The sequence below is a fragment of the Argopecten irradians genome, chromosome 2 (assembly GCF_041381155.1).
Source record: "Argopecten irradians isolate NY chromosome 2, Ai_NY, whole genome shotgun sequence".
In the NCBI taxonomy this organism is placed as follows: domain Eukaryota; kingdom Metazoa; phylum Mollusca; class Bivalvia; order Pectinida; family Pectinidae; genus Argopecten; species Argopecten irradians.
In genome coordinates this window covers 1,276,492-1,296,125 of record NC_091135.1, presented here as the reverse complement: position 1 = coordinate 1,296,125, position 19,634 = coordinate 1,276,492, and the positions used below count along the sequence as shown (strand labels likewise).

The 19,634-nt window shown below is 34.8% G+C and overlaps 1 protein-coding gene across 1 annotated transcript; it reads right to left on the bottom strand.

Annotated features, from left to right (window-relative positions):
* Positions 1-3,231: 3,231 nt before the first annotated feature.
* Positions 3,232-11,176, bottom strand: LOC138313343 (aspartic and glutamic acid-rich protein-like). The gene is made up of 7 exons (XM_069253831.1): positions 9,815-11,176; positions 9,428-9,510; positions 8,692-8,738; positions 5,740-5,859; positions 5,263-5,389; positions 4,727-4,787; positions 3,232-3,758 (listed from the first exon to the last, which is right to left on the bottom strand). Exons 1-7 carry the CDS (start codon positions 11,055-11,057, stop codon positions 3,232-3,234), a joined length of 2,208 nt encoding a protein of 735 aa, XP_069109932.1. The 5' UTR covers positions 11,058-11,176.
* Between the last annotated feature and the right edge of the window lie 8,458 nt (positions 11,177-19,634).

Here is a 19,634-nt window from a genome sequence, read left to right as displayed (position 1 = left end):
GCTGTGCTTTTTTTGTACGCTATTTGAAGTACACGTTTGATCTAAATGACTCATTTTTACTGAGTATATGGTATATGCCTGCAGTTTGCAATTTTTTTTTCTAAATGGAATACTAACGCTAAATCCTGATTTGATTCAATACATAAATATGATCATGACTTTTGACCTAGTAACCTCGATTCAGGTGACACAGAAACACTAAAACACACAGATGTCAGGTTTACTCTCCCATATCAAGACTCTTTGTATAAAGTTTGACCACTATCCGTGATAGAATGAAGTTGCTAACTGTTTTACTTGAATCAGTTGATGATATTCTATGACCAACAAAGAACGGACGGACAGACACCGCTGTGTGACATAACCTCACCTTTTGTCCAGATGAGCTTCACAGACCGAATAGAATAGAATAAGAGGCCCAAAAGGGCCTGCATCGCTCACCTGTAATTCAATGCTACTCGCAAACACATTTTGCAACTTGTAACCTATAGCTACAATGAGTTGAGATAAATTTATTTCACTCCTTTAACCTTCAAAACAGTTCAAGGTCATTTTTTTCACAAATTTTGTTGGCTTCCAAGAAAGATACGGGCCAAATATCATGATCCTACACACAATAATGATATGGGCCAAATATCATGATCCTACACCCAAAGATTCTTTAGAAGAAATTGTTTGGGAGGTTTTCAACTATTTGACCCATGTGAGCTTGAATAAGGGTCAATGTTATTTTCTTTCACAACCTTTGTTGGGCTTACACAAAGAAGATACTGGCCAAATATCATGATTCTATACAGCCAAAGGTGCTTCTTCAGAAATCATTTAAAGGAAAAGTTGGTCGATGGACGATGGACAAACACTTTTTTTTAACTATTGACTTCTAGGTCAAGGGCAATGACTTATTGACAGTGTAAATCAACAAGAACAATAACATAGCAACAGGTGACGTTTTTTGAAGGTTTCTCTATATTGATATCACCACTAACCTTCCAAAGTAAGTTCATTCAATGAACGTCCGGCATATTTATGGCAGACTCCATGGTCAACTGCCATTAGCAGTTTACTAACTTTAGCAAGCTCCAACGTCTTTTCCTGGAGGCGGTAATAGTGTCTGTGAACTTGCAGGGAGTGCCCCATATGTGACGCCAGCCACTCTAGCTCTTCTTTGGAGCCCATGTCCACAATCTGAGTTTAGAATTGAAGGATGATCAGTCACTGTTTACCTTAAATGTTACTGCCTCAGTTTTTCACTGATCTTGTTTAAGTTTCGAGTATTGAATATGATAGGTATAACAAGTGTTATAAGGTAGTAAAGCGTTATACAGGTGTACATTTATTGCTCTATTAGGGTTCAATCTGGCCCCATTCATATTAAAGATAAACAAGACAATTGGAGGTCCCCCACTGGATATAAAACAAGAGGCCCAAAGGCCTTAACAGTCATCTGACAGCTAATTGAAAGTACAACATTCCACTGTGAAAAACGGTGATGGAATCAAAAAATGGCCACATAGGTTGCAAAATGTCTTTAGTTTTTTCCAACCCTAAAAACAACAGTACTTTATGGAATTCCCATCCCTTACATGCAGTACAATTTTCAGCTTAATGACATCAGTGGGACTGGAGAAGAAGCTTAAAATGTTTTTTTTAAAGATGGCTGCTATGGTGGCCATGCATCTTGGATTTTGAATGGCCGCAAAAAATAACAACACTTAGTCAGGACTATCTCGGGTCATTCTGAAATTTCTTCTTAAAAAAACAATCTATACTAAATCATTTTTGTACCTGAGAGACAGTTGCAATATACTTTCTCAGTTTGGTTGTCTTAAGTAGGTGTGGCATTTTCAGGTTTGGTACTTTTTTACACACTGCATACAGTGCATCCCATCCCTTCAGATAACTGTTCCGAGAGGTGGGAGCAGCAAAGAGATAGTTGTTGTTTGGGTGTACACCCGCTGCCCTTCTGTGTGCAATCAGGCAGTTTGTTGCTTCTACCATGTCTGTTGTGAGGATAACAGGCACTTTTCTACTTCGTTTTCCCATTATCTCCACAAGCTCTAATCTAAAATAGAAGAAATATTAATAAGCAATTAAGATAACTGAGTATACGGTATATGCCTGCAGTTGGCAACAAAATTTTTTTCTAGATGTTGTCAACTGCGGGCATCATATCGTATACTCCGTAAAAATGATGTACATCATTAAATAACCCCGCTCCCATGTGAAACTAAACTGACAGGTCTTACCCGACCAATCTTACAAGCAAAGGACTTCTTGTGTGGCTTAAATCTTCAATTATCATCAAGCAGATGCTCTAACCTTTGGATCAGGTCCTTATTTGATTGCCACAAGTCCGTAATTCATTTCCAATCATTATTAGTTCTGTTTGTAAAATTGTACATAGATCACAACTAACAAATTTCATCATAATTCAACAGATGATCAAAATAATCCATGTAGTTTAAGCTTAATACAAAGCTACACACAATGAAAATTTAATACAGAACTTGTAATGACACTTCACATTATGATATTAAGAACAAGAGTACCACCTACGGATGCATAATACAGCCTGTGACACACAATTACCAAATAATTGTCAAAGTTTAAAAGAGAACAGTTAAATAATTAGGGAGATCTTCGGACGAGATTAATATGTACTGATATAGACAAAAAGGCAGTAATTTGTTAAATTAAAATGTTTCAAAGAGATTGGTTTATAAGTTTACGCCAGACGGACAATGCCATAACATAAAAGAAAAACCTCCCTTAAAAAAGGATGGACTTGTCACTGGTAATTATTAGTCACAGCCTATTAAATGTTTGGTATTCTGGTACTATTATACCTCTTATCATCCTCATGCTAAAACTATAGCACTGAATTACCTTTCCATCAGTTTCTGCTCAATTGGTTGTAGGGAAGACGTGATTTCATTGTTGCCCTTTTCTCTACTTCTGTTTGTGTATGAAGTCAAAAGCATGGCCCCAACTTCTCCACCTCTCCTACGGTTAAACACACACACTCTGCATAGCACCAATAGTGCAAGGTTTCTCCAAACTGACATTTCTGGATATCGTTCCAAATGTTTCTGCTTTTCTTTGATTTCCGCCAGAAGATACTTGCGCATTTCAACAATATCCTCAGTCAAAGGCAACACATCAGGGTTGTTAAATTTTCTTTCAGAAAGGGTACTCATGGCTTGACTGCTGACTTTTTCGGCCCACTCATTTTCATGCAGAGTTAAGTAATCTGTAGCATTTTTTTTTCTCTTGGTCATCCTGGTTCCGTAACGCCTGTCCTACTTTAATCAGGGCAATTTTTTTTAACGAATGACCTAGCTTTAGGGCCAACGCTGGTTTTTCGTACATTTCACACCCTCTTATTGTCTCTCCCTGTTCACTGCTGCACAATGTTTTCACACAGTGGACAATCATGTCAAACTTTCCTGGGGTAAGATAGCTGCTGAATGTTACTTCCTTGGACTGTTCCTTTGCAGAGTCCTTCAGTACACAAAGAAGACGCCCAAGCTCCCTAAGTTTTTGTCTGACATTAGCAACCCTATCTTTCCCAACCTTCTGCAACATCTTTGATCCTAATAGGATTAGGAGTTTGTCCTTCTTTATTACTTCTGTGACTTTATCAGCCTTCATACCGTATACAACATTTTGTAGAAACTCCTTTTCATGTGAGCATTTGATAGATCCTTGTAGAAGAAGAGTTGCATCTTTCTTTACAGATTTCTGATCTCGCTCTGCATCTAGAAAGGGACAAGTCTTTATATGTCTCCAGAGATCCTCCTTAACAATAAATGCAAGACAATTTGGGCAGGGCAGAAAATCCTCAGATGATTTGTCTTTTCCTGGACGCCGGTCAACTATAAGATTTCCACCACTTTTCAACATTTTTACATTGTGAATGAAATTGCCATGATTTCTCAATTTTTTCCAACCTAGTTTTCTTTCTTGGCTGGATTTTTTCTTTGCTAGAATTTTGCATACTTCTGCTTCATTGCTGTGAATATTTTCCAAGTGTGAGGATATCTTTGCAAACAGTCCGCCACAAAAAAAACAGGCTTGTCTCTTGTCATATATTCGTCGGTCTTTTATACTCGTGCCTTGGACAATTCCAAAAAAGAGAAAGTCAGCATACTAAAACATATATCAGATAATGCTATTAAATGGAAACAGTGCAACAGAGATAGATTTCCATATACAATAATGTGTTACAGCTAAACACTAAACTGTCTTTATGAGTGTTTAGAAAGTTATAAACCAAAGTGACAAAGATTTTCCATAAATATTAGATGGTGCCATTGACAGATCATGCATGGGTTTACATTCTGAACACAATATTGTTCAACATATTCTTTTATTTGACTATTGTGATAAGTTCTGTTCAGTCTTCAGAGATGAAATTGATTCAAAATTTAGATTTTCTATCAATACTAAATGACCTTGACCTTAACGTTGTCATCCTCAAATACAAACTTGATCGAGGTAATTGCATACTTGAATAAAGGCCTCTCTTGATATTAACAATCATAAAACGAGATCTGAACGATCTTTGCGTCCACCATTAAATGATTATTATTGGTCTATACAGGACCGATTTCTTCTCTACTTTCTCATATGAGAAAAATCCATAAAGATATTTCTGAAATTATTAAAATAATCAACATTAATTAATTTAAGATATAACACGTCAAAATTTCATTCTCTCAAATACCTTTCTGTGAGGTTTCTGCATCAGGAACCTCTGTCGCAGTTGATTGCTCCACATCAGAAATCTGAAACAGATGTATACATCTTAAATGTAGAATTCTGATACCAAAGAAAAATATTTGATCAGCAATACTAAATCTAATTTATGTGCATTAAACTTTTCTGTCTTTAAATAAACTCTGTTTCAAAATTGTACTTAAGTATATTTTACTGTTTAAGATGTTACAACAAGAGCACACTCATTCTACACCTTCTACACCCCATGATGTACAATTAGGGATATTACTAGCACAACTCCAAAGTTTCTATTGTTGAATTAAAATGCTGTCAGGAACACACAACTTTGTGCTAAATGCTTTGAGCCTACAAAGTTTCCAAATGATCAGGCAACACCTGAGAGAGTCGATCTCCGGAAAAAATGTAAATGTCATAACAAAGCTGCTAAGCATAGCAATATTTCCTGTGCCCAGGTATTAAATTGGTATGAAATTAATAAATGTATATATGTACAAATATAACAATTTGTAAAGTCATCCCTACATTTCTTTTCTTGTCAAGGGAAGTTTTTTGGTGACCAAGTTGTCTTTTTCTTTGTAGCTCTTCTATATTCACATGACCAAGTTGTCTTTTTCTTTGTAGCTCTTCTATATTCACAATGTCCTCCTCACTGAAATATAATATGACATGGTCTTTCTTGCTGTATTTGTCAGAAAATTTTGTTTCAGTTATTCTAGTGCATTTCCAATCTTTATTACTAAAAGGAAGCTAATAAATGTACATATGAAGATGTACAATCTATATATAACATTGTTTCTCTAAAAATTCTACATTTTTTGTTACTTTTTATTTTTTATGCAATATTTGGTACAAGTTATATCTGAAATTAATGGAAATGGCGTCATTTTCTGGATATTTTATGCGATTGGTTAAAAAACATGATATTAACAGGAACTCACCTAAAATGCAATATAATTAACAAGAGTGATATTGAGTGGAATCCACTGTAGTAATATTTACCTCTGGTCTTCTTCATCTGAAGTTTTATCATCTGAAGTTTGAGGGATGTATGAAGGATCCATGTCAGAGTAATCAGATGCATCATCATTCCCATCAGTGCTGGATGTCCTAGGCATAAAGCTGCAAAAATGTTGTAGGTTTGTTTAAATTAAAAGAGATCTGCATGTACACAAATTGAATTTCTTTCAGCAAATAAGGAAGAAGAGAGCTAGATTACCATTCTATGAACAAATATCTACAATACATCATAATTTAGAATGTACCCTTACAGAAAACGCAAGTGTGCAGCAATATTGCTGCAATTGAGTAAGTTAGTGCGGCTAGCCACACCATTCTGGCAATATTGCGGCTTTCGTGCAGAAACTTTTCTTTTAAAACCTGTGTGCAGGAATAGTGCCGCATATTGTATAAGAAGCATCCAACACAAAAAAATTATGGAAATATAGCAAAGAATATGGGTACTCCCATGATCCTTTGCTAAATGTTAAAATCAGATGACCTTCAATTCAAACATTGATTCAAGAGGTCGTGCTGTGTGAAGGACAAAGGTAATGGGAACTTTTTCCATTGGAATTATTATAAGTTACAAGTGGATGTAGTTGGAAAGTGTCATTGGATTTGATAAGGTGTGTTGATGGAATTTAAGCAGTGAATATGTGTTTTTATTGGTCTAGTCATTTTATGTCACAAACACTTAAATGTTAGGCTTGATTAAAATCATGTTTCCTGAAACACTGATTTCTCATTTGATGCTGACAAGGACTGTATATATTAGCATGCAACTATATGCAGCTTTAGTGCGGCAAGTGTGTGCAATGCCGCTTTGGTGCAGCAATGGTGCGGCAAATTCATTTGCATACAAAAAATATATATTGCAGCAATATTGCTGCAACTATGAGCCAATTTCAGCAATATTGCTGCATTTATGTGCCAGAGGCCTCATATTTTTGTAAGGGTAGTTACCACAAAATCTTTTAAACCGATTACAAAAATAAAATCTTATTTGCTATTCAACAATCAACAATCAACAAATACAATGAAATCCAATAATATAAAAATCAAATCAAGTGGAGCAGGTCTCTCAAATGATCAAGACTATAGTCTGCGAATCCAGATACTCAGTGACATCAGTTTTAAATATATACAGTTCTATGAACCCACAAAATCAAAGTTTTTCCTCACTTATGGACCAGGTTTCAAATTAATTGTTAAGCAATGTTCCAACAATTTTTGAATATATGTTTACCTTATCTCCTGAAGATATTTTGCATACGAATTTGACGATCCTTTGATTTGATTTAAACTTAAAAGACAAACAGACCGCCATTCAGTCTTCGGTCCATGTTGAACCAGATTGAAAAATTATTACAATAACACAGATGTAATGGTATAAAAGATCACACTAAAACTATTTTGAATGCAAAATTGTTTGCAGCACATCATTTCAAAAAAGCTAAAACAAACAATGAAGTTTGATCCACATATTTGTAGATCCAAAACATCCATGTTCCTATCTCCACAAAAGGCAAGAATTTCACTAAATTGGAAATCATTCTCAAAACAACCAAATCCTCCTGCAGGAAAATCCATGTCTAAAAAACGATCTTGACTACACTTAATCAACATAAATTTCAAGCATTTTATTGACACTGATCTCAATTTCATTCCCCATAAAATTTAGGAGAAAAATATTTGATAAAAACTTACAAAAATCTCCACAAACTTAAAACTTGGTATTTCTCGCAACATAAAGGACAGAGAGAAACCCCACTATTTTTTAAAATCTTGTCAAGAGAGAGGAAGCACGATATTCCTCATAAACTTAACAGAGAGAGGAACCCAGATGTTCCTCACAAACTCGACAGAGGAACCCTGATACATATTCCCCATAAAGGTGATAAAGCGAAAGCAGAATATTCCTCACAAAATAATTGATGAGAGGAACCCTGATATTCCTCACAAATTAAATGACACTGGAAGCTCGATATTCCTCACAAAAATAATAAAATGACGAGATGCAGACCGATATTTCTCACAAACTTGGAAGCTTGATATACCTCACAAAAATAATAAAATGACGAGAAGCAGACAGATATTTCTCACAAACTTGCCATTTTCTTTCATAGTCCTCGCTAAATAAGATACATAGTAAGTTTATGTGCGTTACAGGAGAAATGATAATAATTTGCATGGTATAAACACAAAAAGTACTTTGCAGTGAATACATAAGTTGCTAATTTTTGTCCCCCTTCTCATGGTCATTTCAACATTTTAACTGTACCTATCATCAAATTCATCAGACTTCTGTGGCTTGTAAATTGGGTCACTGTCAGAATATTTTTTTAAACTCATCTTCTAATTCAAAGCAAACAGTCATGTTCTCAATATCTTGACAAATCATGAAACATTGCAACATGTTTTTTTTTATATTATATACCATACATGGGGCAGCGCAAGGCAAAAGACAAATATAAACAATTTATTGGCTTGCATCCTGGACAGACCTCAAACTTGCAACTACAACACCAAATTGCCTAGCCATACGAAATATGTATATTCAAATCCAAATGATAATTGTACACATTTAAATCGTGATACTGAACCACTGAATTGCTATAAGTATTAATATTATAAAACTGATAATATTCATACAGCCATTACTGTGTAACTATAGTATAAACAATATTACAACAAACTTTAAATTTGTAATTAGATATTGAACAATTCCAATATAACATTCGAAGATATACTGGGAAATTGATCGCAATACCAGGTCAGCTTATGACATGCACAAGTCTATCCTGCACAATTCAAAGCAACTACAGCAAAGCAAAGTATTACATCAAAGCTCAACAAAGAATTCAAATTTGAATAACTGACCAATTAGAGGTTTTTTGCGCAAGTATGTAAGGTCAGTGTAACAAGTGCAATTACGAAAAACATACAACTCACTTGTAGGTTTGTCTCTGTAACTTCCTTGTACTTCTCGGACCAACATTCTGGAATGTCCATAATAAACATTCAACGGTTACCCAAGTTAGGAATTTATGGCATTTAAAGAAACACATCAGAATGTACATTGTACAAGGCATCTTCAATTGGAACAAGGCAAATCATATAAATCATAAAGATGTCTTCATGAAATGATCATCCACAAAGGTAAATTAAAGAAAAAAGTAAGAATCAATCTACTTTCAGCAGTACATGTGCTGTATAATGCAAACTGGACAATATTTCATGAAGCGTGTTCGCACTTCATGTTAAATTTGCTATTGTCCAGTTGGCATTCATCAGCCCATAACTGCCAACTGAAAGCAGGTCAGTGCTTATATTCATCATAATTTCAAAGAATATCTCAATATGTTTGGTTATATAATGGGTAAACATGTCATTATCGTCAAAGACGGAACATCCATTTAAACAGCCATTTCCCGTGTGACAATTGTGACATCTCAGATAATGACGTCATAATAAGTGGTTGGCAGTCATGAGCAACTACCATATATATAGGTAAATTGACAGAATTATAAAAAATTGTGACATCTCAGATAATGACGTCATAATAAGTGGTTGGCAGTCATGAGCAACTACCATATATATAGGTAAATTGACAGAATTATAAAAACTTGAACTTGAAAAAGTAAATTTTTCCTCCTCGCAGATATGGAGACAATACATTTCTACCTACCAATAAGGGCCAGATCAGTGAGCAGTCACTGTCGTCGCTGCAAGAATCTTTTACTCCCTCATGATTTACCTTTTCTTTAATAGCTGTGTGAAAAATGCATTATACTTTACAGTACAAAACAAAGAATGGCACAAGCATATAGTTGCTTTCCAAATAATAGCAGTTTCAGTTTTATTTTCTTCCTATTAGTGTTGGACCGGTTCTCGATTTATTATGATTTTTCTAAAGACTATCAATTAAATTGAAAATCTGGATTTTCTTTTTTATGATTGACAGTATACTTCGGAAACTCATTATTTGTATATCAGGATATTTTATGAACATTGCACATTTGTCTAGAGTGTCTCTTTTCATTATAACTGATTGACTGATATTCTTTTTCATCACCTGTTATCCTCTCCTGCTCATTGCCGGCTATCTCTCCATTATCTGTTATCTTCTTTTGTTCCTCATCCTCCACCTCTGCTTCAGCCAATACCCTCTCTTGCTCATCATCTGCCATCTCACCATCATCCATTGTCCTCCCCAGTTCAGCGTCTGTCAACTCTCCATCATCCACACTTCCTTCTTGTTCATAATCTGTCAACTTTTGTTCATCTATCATCTCTTCATGATCCACTGTCTTCTCTAGTTCATCATCTGTCATCTCTTGTTCATCATCTGTCATCTCTTGTTCATCATCCATCATCTCTTGTTCATCATCCGTCATCTCTTGTTCATCATCTGTCATCTCTTGTTCATCATCTGCCATCTCACCACCATTCCCTGTCCTCTTTTGTTCCTCGTCTGCCATCTCTCCAGCATCCACTGTTTCCTCTTGTTCATCATCTGTCAACTTTTGTTCATCTATCACCTCTTCTTGATCCACTATCTTCTCTTGTTCATCATCTGCCATCTCACCAACATCCACTGTCCTGTTTCGTTCCTCGACTGCCATCTTGCCATCATTCATTGTCTTCTCTCGATCATACTCTGTCATCTCTTGTTCATCATCTGCCATCTCACCAACATCCACTGTCCGGTTTCGTTCCTTGTCTGCCATTTCTCCATTATCCATTGTCTTCTCTCGATCATACTCTGTCATCTCTTGTTCATCATCTGCCATCTCACCAACATCCACTGTCCTGTTTCGTTCCTTGTCTGCCATTTCTCCATTATCCATTGTCTTCTCTCGATCATACTCTGTCATCTCTTGTTCATCATCTGCCATCTCAGCAACATCCACTGTCCTGTTTCGTTCCTTGTCTGCCATTTCTCCATTATCCATTGTCTTCTCTCGATCATACTCTGTCATCTCTTGTTCATCATCTGCCATCTCAGCAACATCCACTGTCCTGTTTCGTTCCTTGTCTGCCATTTCTCCATTATCCATTGTCTTCTCTCGATCATACTCTGTCATCTCTTGTTCATCATCTGCCATCTCAGCAACATCCACTGTCCTGTTTCGTTCCTTGTCTGCCATTTCTCCATTATCCATTGTCTTCTCTCGATCATACTCTGTCATCTCTTGTTCATCATCTGCCATCTCAGCAACATCCACTGTCCTGTTTCGTTCCTTGTCTGCCATTTCTCCATTATCCATTGTCTTCTCTCGATCATACTCTGTCATCTCTTGTTCATCATCTGCCATCTCAGCAACATCCACTGTCCTGTTTCATTCCTCTTCTGCCATCTCACCAACATCCACTGTCCCCTGCTCATCATTTGCCATACCGGCTGCTAGTGCTATGCCCTCTTGTCCACTCCTCTGTATTAGTCTATCTGCTTTCTATAGAAAACAAACTTAGATTAAGTATTGTAAGCAACACATGTCCCCTGCAGTTAATTACACGTTCTAATATTAATATGAACAAACTTAGTGTTGTAAGCATGTAACTAAATTTTCTAATATATTGTAAGTTACTATTATTGCTTAGTTATTATATCAATGTATGAATTTTGAACAAACATATATGGTAATATGTCCTCACTATTTTGATAAAGCTGATCTAGGCCTATACAGTATATATAGCAGACATTTGCACCATCTGACAGCAGTGTTTGTTGTCTGCTGTCGCCAATGAAGTATAGGTGATGGTCGTCGTTATCAGTCTCGAAAATGTTGATAGTCGTCACTGATAATTCTGGAAATGCTTGGAATAATAAGGAGCATTTGATTGACACGTTATAGATAATGGCCTAGTTTGTCTAATTTTAGCCCTATATTTATCCCATAATGGCTCAGTTGTGTTATATGACCTTTCTTAAGCAGTTTTCTCAAAATCTATTATTGAATATCACCAATACACAAGTAATTAATTAATAATATACAATATGACTAACTTTATTCAATGCATGTAGTTTTACCATGCCAAGATACTTTCACTGACACAATGGAAATATAACAGGATGCAAGGTTATTGTGATCACAATATATAGAGACATGCAATTAGTATGATTACATATTTTTTTAATTTCAAAGTTACTAAATATAGCATACATAATCATCTTGCTAACTCGCTCTACATGTATACATTATCTAAAGTTCTTTTTATAAACTAACCTTTGATTTTGTTATTTCTAAATCATCTAGAGATTTGGATTTTTCTCTTGTTCTCAGTTTCCCTGTAAAAATGAAATTTTCACATTTCTTGAAAAGTTGACATAAAATTCAAAACATGAAAAGCAATCAACAAACATATAACAATGTTTTAAATCAAGCTCTTTAGTGTTTTATTTTTTGAACAGATTTGACAAGCAAATTAATACCTAGTGATTTCCTCATCTGCTCATCACTAATATTGTATGCCCAGTTCATATTGTTGAGAGTCACACTGAAACAGAGAGATACCATGAAATAAACATATGTTTAGGTTAAGTGATAAATTGTATATACCTCGAACAACAAGTTTGTACATGTATTCAAATCAAGATTTAACAATTCATTTACAGCCATTATACTCTATATTAAGTGCTTTTGTTTAATCTTGTAAATGTTACTTAGCCTTCTCAAGTTAAACAAGAGGCTCAAGGGCCTTAACGGTCATCTGCCTACCTTGGCAATAATCGCATTGGAAATTAATTAGATATAGTGTCATGGCAGCCATCTTTGATTTTGGATCAGAGATGCAACAACAGTCACTTTGTCGGGACCATTGCAGCAGTCAAAATTTGTTTTGAAGATGGCGGCTGTGGCAGCCATCTTGTATTTCGGATTGACCCGACAAATAACAACACTTTGTTGGGACCATGTCAGGATCATTTCATGCAAGTTTCAGCCAAATTGCACCGGTAGAACTAGAGAAGATGTTCAAAATGTGAAAAGTTTACACACGGCGAATGGCGCACCACGACGTACAAAACATGATGACTTTAAGTCAAAATACCTTGCAATGACAAAGCCAAAGGCCTTATAGAAGGCATTAATATGTGCTTATGCATATTAGAACAGAATAGGGTAAGCAGGAGACAGAAAGAGAAATTGTTTTATTGTTTAAATAGTTTTACTTATTGGTAAAATGGACAAGAGGATAGATACATAATTACAGGGCTGAGTATATAGCAGAGTTCTAAGAAACATAAGCAGTTTTGTATTTGGCTATATACATACTAATCTTCTTCATCATAAAAACTGCATTTTCCATCCTCAACATATCCTGGCCACCAAACTCCTCTGTTCAGCTTGACAAAAGTAAAGGATCCATCTAAAAAGAACATCCAAATAGTCCCGATTAATATACTAAAAAATAAACTACAATCTTATTCAAAGTTTACAGCGCTAGATAATTTAATCTACAGTTATATCTTATATTATATCTTATATTATAACTCCTTTAACACGAACCTGCATTCCTTGAATACCCGCATTCCGAATTTTCGTTCCCTAATGTAATTTGGGTCGAAAACTATCATAACTAAAGTGCTGAAGCAAAACGACTGTACATTTATTTTGGACTATAGTGATTAAATACTCAGTATAGTCAGGCTCATGAAATATTGGTGTTTACTAGTCCAAATGAATAGCAGCGAAAAAAAAAATTAACGTCATAAGACTGCATTCGTCAAACTAAGCTATTTGAGATATCCAGGGTTTTGTTACAGGAAATATATAGGAATATGGTCGGAATCATGCGCTCAGTTTAATTTGACGAAAGAAATTTATCCCTGTTTCATCTTCTTCAAACAGGTGCCTTTTCAAAGACTCATTTTTATGTAATACATTTTTTTTTCAATTTGATATTGCTATCGAAAAACCACTTTGAAATTCATAAAAGTTGAAAATGCTGAAAATCAGGGTATTTAAAATGTCAGTGACATATGTTTTTAGTGCTGCCACGATACGGCACGATCGTACCACGATATATTGCGATATAGAGTCGCTGTATTGCAATATGTACCACAATATATTGTGTTTTATTTGTGAGCTTAAAGGCCCATTACCTTTCCGGAGCAAAATATAAAGGTTTCTTAAAAAAACATTAATAACATCAGAAAATGCGTACCGATGACCTAAAATAAGGTTACGACACCAAGCATATGCAAGATTTCCTGCGTAATATATGAAAACAGTGGAGAGTCAATTCGCTGTTTTGCCGTCTGGCGCAGTGATAGTCAACTACCGCCCGGTATTTAGGACGACGGCGGGAAACATAATACGACCCACGTTATGAAAATAAACACTTTATTTATTTTAATCAAATCGTTCGGAAGGTGATGATAAATGTAGTATTAACGGTAAGTTAATAATTTTTGCGACTCTACAAAATTATCGATATTGTTTTACATTCCCATTTAAAAAATTTAAAACCGTTTCGGAAAGGTAGTGGGCCTTTAAAATATCAAATATCACATATGTCCTTAACCAAATGTATACTTTTGTATAATCATTATGTTAATCTGAACCTTATTTTTAAGAATAAAAGCAACACTCGTGTCTATTTTTCTAAATTTATCACATGTTTGTAAATTAAAAGTAAAAAAAAAGAATAATTAAATGATATGGCAAATTTTAAACTTCCCAATTAGTTTTAAGTAAGTATGTAAATTAAGTAACAATTGATTGTGTTATGTCCACGTTTCGTGCCGAGTTCATTTTATACTTCGCCCCTAAGACATGTTGTAGCGTAACTTGACGAGGGGCTGAATTTACATTCATAGATGTTGCTTTCTTATATCATCATTATTCTGGTCATCAATAAGATTCTTAATGTTTTGGGTGTCATGTCTAACCTTTCCCGGGTGATGCCGTACCATGTGCGTAGTCAAATTCGTCGTTCCCCGCTATGCTTCACGCATGCATGGCAGATATTACATACCGCTACCCCGGCTGTTATCATCTGTTTATCTTCTTTTAAACAACAGAATTCCCACACTGCACTTTTTGCCTTTTTGTTTGGGACACCTGTCCAGTTTTCAATGTTACAAATGTAGGTTTTATCTGTGTGTATGACACGCTTGTTTAAGTGAGCGTTTAATTCAAACGCATTACTGGTACTGAAGGTACTGAATACGTGAAGTAAGAGTTCCACCAAAGGGAGGTAAACTGAATATCGTTATATCGTGAAAAACTGGTACATGATTCCTGTATCGCGGTACGATATATTTTCACAGCATATTGCAATTTGCCGGTATATCGATATATCGTGGCAGCACTATATGTTTTGTTTTTCATAGTTTGAAAACAGATATTTTGACGTGATGTTTGATTGTGACCATCCTAGGATGAGTCGAATACCCTGTATTCCTCGAACTGTTGATCTGGTATCCTGATGTTCGAGTTATATTTATAAGGTTTTCTTTTACTGTACAGTGAAACCTTACCTTACGACCACCTGCTAGCTGGCTATTACGGGCACTTGTTTTCAGTCCCAATTTTTTTCCTTCCTCCCTTATGTCTCTAATTTGTATTGGTCATTTCAGTATTACGACCACCCCGCTATTCTGCATTATGACTAGTTTTCAGAGTCCCAATTAAATAATTAAGGATGTACACCTCTGAGAAGTCAAAATTTTCTTGTATTAAACTTTTTTTCTCATATAGATTTTTGGAAAAAGGAGTTCATACCATAAAAGGAAATGGAAGAAAAAACATATGTGCGTGTGCTTGTTTTTGAGCTTTTGTCACTCAAAGACACCTAGTTGACAAAATATTGGATTTTATGGGAATTTTGCCGTTTTGACCATATAAGATAGAGATTAAAGCCATAATTTCCTAATGAGGTGTTTGATATGTATGAATGTTTGTAGAATTCATTTTCTAGTAGTCTTCTTTAAAAATATACCAGTTTTGATCAATTAGACTAATATTTTTTCTCAGAATAATAACATATGCTACCCCTACCCCTTAATTTTGAGCTACAAAATGCACCATTTTCAGCCATTTTTGCCAAATTTAACACTTTATAGAAAAAGTTCTGGTATTAAACTTTTGTTATTATTTTGCATATCAATAGGGAAACGGTTGTTCTTTCTAAATCAGGAAGAAAAATTGGGGGTCCGTGTGCTTACTTTTTTGCCCCATTTGAATTTTTGTTATTTTTAGTATTTTAGAGTAAAAAATAAAAGTGCCCAAATTACCATTAAATGTAAACATAAAGTCACAAAAGTGTTTCGTTTCACATATTAATGCTCAATATTTTAATTACTAGGAACCAAGTAACGATTTGCAGCAAAAATTAGCTAAATACAGCTAAAAATGCTGGCGCAGTGATGATTTAAGTAAAAACAATTTCAGTAAAAAATGATAAAACTGTGGCTCTACTTGAAGCGAAAAAAGACACAATTTCAAAATGGCCGCCAAATGGGCCATTTCTTAAAATCCCTGTATAAAAAAATCTACTAAAAATAGAAATGTAATTTTTTGACAAAACTTGCGTCTGGCAACTTGGTACAGATACTGATAAATCATATTTGAAAATCTCATAACTTCTTTGATCTATGTTGAAACGAGACTTCAACGGGACTGAAACCTCAGAAGAATACATCCTTAACACTAATTGGCAAGTAATTGCCCCTTTGATTACGACCGCTTGCACCAGTGACTTCAGTTACCAGTTACTGTTCTTGGTCGTCAGAGATAAATTCTGGTCAACCTCAGAATTGAGACCACCTCGCTATTAAGACCACTTTTACTCAGACCGCTGGGTGGTGTTAATAGAGAGGTTTTACTGTATTTCAAATTAAAACAATTGACATGATTCCCTACAAGGGTCTTTATCAAGATAAAATCATTCGTACCTTTTGGAAGATTTCTTGGTTGCTTTATCTCAGTTTTGCTTCGTCCCATATTCTGCGTACATAAAAATATGTCAATTGGTATTGCCACCTTTTTTAATGTTACATGATAATTACTCAACACAGTGATAATTTATACAATAGCTCTACTGCTGTTTGACAAAATATTAAGATAGACACAAATATCAGATATATCTTATAGGTCATTTAGATGAATAGTTTATGGAGTCTTCTTGGAGTCTTGGTCATATATAATATTTGTCTGAAAAAGGCCCTTAATTCTTAAAAATTTGGATTCTGTAAATGTAGTTATAGTCATAACTATAGGCCGGCTGGCTTACATATATATCTAATGTAATTTCAGTTTATTATGTTCAATAAAAAAAAAAGAAATATAAATGCACTGTAAAATAAAGCAAGTAGACTCTTTGTCAAACGATTCGACATATTCAGCATATGTGAAATTTTCGTTTAACATTTGAAATATTAATTAGGCCTAGTAGAATTCTGATAGACCATATTACAAGATTCTTTCGGGTAAAAATTAAAAAAAGTTTTCAGTTACAAGAATCTCAGATTAATGTGATTCACCAGTACCAAACTGATAAACCAGACTACGCCTCCTTATATGTAAAAAGAATAAACAGTCGAATTCTTTACTTTAATTAATTAGCTTCTGTTCAGCAAGAAATATCACCTTGACACACCTAGGCAAGATACTTCATCAGTTCTGGTACAAATATCTGCATTCCCGTTATTCCGTAAATAATATGAAATAATCTATGATCTTGCAAAGCCAGCATTGCCACTCTAAAGTCAATATGTTGTTTAAAGGTCACCAAAATCCATTGTGGTATTCACTCAATGAAAATTGATCAGCAAATGCTTTGACAACATCGATACCGTTTATATCAGTAAAGAATATCTTGCATTCACATTCCGGTTTTACACAGTGCAGTAACGCCATACTTATTTTGAACAGTCAGAGCGATCATGAACATACTGCAATAAGAGAGGCTTTTTCCTCGCATACCTTTGAAAGAAACAACTCACCTTGCTGTCTGCTGTACAATAATACTTTTCGCGCCAAAATAGTCAGCAGCATCATTCTCGCGCCAAAAAAACAAAGCTATTAAGTATAATCTAGAGGTATTCCAAATAAAAAAATCCCCATGATTCTCAAACCTGCATTTTACGGTGGTGTGATAACGCGCGAGAGTTGAAATAGTCTAAAAATAGCATTTTTCTACTTTCACTTTTAAATCAAAGAGTCGACCATGCTGATTACGAATATATGAGGAACCGGATTGTGGGGAACGAGAGGAATCCCCATAAGCATACACTTTCCCCACAATGTTGGTCTAAAATTCAATAAAATTCCTCATAAACACTATAGCGCGAGTGCTCAGAGAGAGAGAGAGAGAGAGAGAGAGAGAGAGAGAGAGAGAGAGAGAGAGAGAGAGAGAGAGAGAGAGAGAGAAGGAGAGGTACATATGTTATGATGTATTATTTGATATATTATATATAGTAGAATGTATCGGCAAAGTCTCATAGCTACATGTATGTATATATATATATATAATGTGGTATATATATATTCATGTACATGTACCAAATACCCTGGTACAAATGTATGATAATACAAACATCTTACAGATCTAAGATAGGTTTCCATTTTCTCCAGTTTAAATCAAATTGCCTTGCATCTTCATTTTTACTGTTATTTATATACTTTTGAGTTAAAAAATCGTTTTAATTGCATTCAAAAAGGCGTTGAGACTCAATGATTTGCTAAGGCATCTAGATTTATAAATATAGTGTTTAATAACAAGTATATTTCATTATCAACATAACTGCAGTGTTCCGATACTATTCCGAACAGAAATGATTCCTTATTATAAGCAAATGGGATAAGAAAAAAGTCCAATATGTTTTCAAATATCTAAAGAAGTGTTTGAACCTCTTCATATTCCCAAAGACAGTGGACAATAGTTTCATTTTCAAAGTTACAGAAAGAACATAATGGACTAGGTTTTAATTTAATTTTAACAAGAAAATTGTTAGTTAGCAAAATGTGATAAATGATTCTAGCTTAAAACCATTGTAACTTGGAATTTTTAGTTACTGTGAAGGGTAATTTAGATATTTTTGACCATTTTTCCTTATCAAAATCAAACTCCTGGTTCCATTTTCTGGCCCAAGTTGGCGTAGACACTGGAGCAACCATACAGTTATTAAAATCTTTGGAGCCTTTTCTGCTCTTGAAGAAGATTTCAAACCTAAGAGGTATACTAGGCTGTGGAGGTCTTTCAGACTGAAACTCAAGATTTCTTAAAAAACGTTTAATTGCATTTACAAGCCCAAGATACTGCAAAAAATTAGTGTTAATTCGGTAGAGTTGTAGAAATTCATCAAAAGTATAGAAAGTTAAATTACGAGGATTTTTTTATCAGATAATTCAAAGTAGTTATTCCTACCCTAAACCAGTTTAGTTTCTGAATGTTTTTATTGCGAGAAAAGCATGTCGATGCGCAATACTGCCGACCTCATGGTCTAAAAATCGTCGAGATATGAAAGGTCTGTAAATAAAAGGATCTTAACTAACGGCAAAAACATGTAATATGCGCAATGGGACTCATTCACGTACCACGTGATACCCGATAACGTTTGTGCGGGACTATTAATATTGCTTCTATCGCGGGATAACGTCATTTCAGCGGGAAGATTAAAAAGGGTTACGTTCCATCACCAATGGAGATAAAGTGTACTAGTCCCGCACAAACGTTATCGGATATCACATTTTTTTAAATACCGAAGTAGATATCTCAATAATAATTCGTTGAATATTGAATTGTCGCATATATTTTGTTTAATGAATAAATAATACAGGAAATGTAATACAAGGTTTTATCTTTTATCATGCTTCTGGTATCAAAAGATAAGTCACAAAGGCATATTCAGGATCTACACAATATACTAGAGTTCGACAGTGATG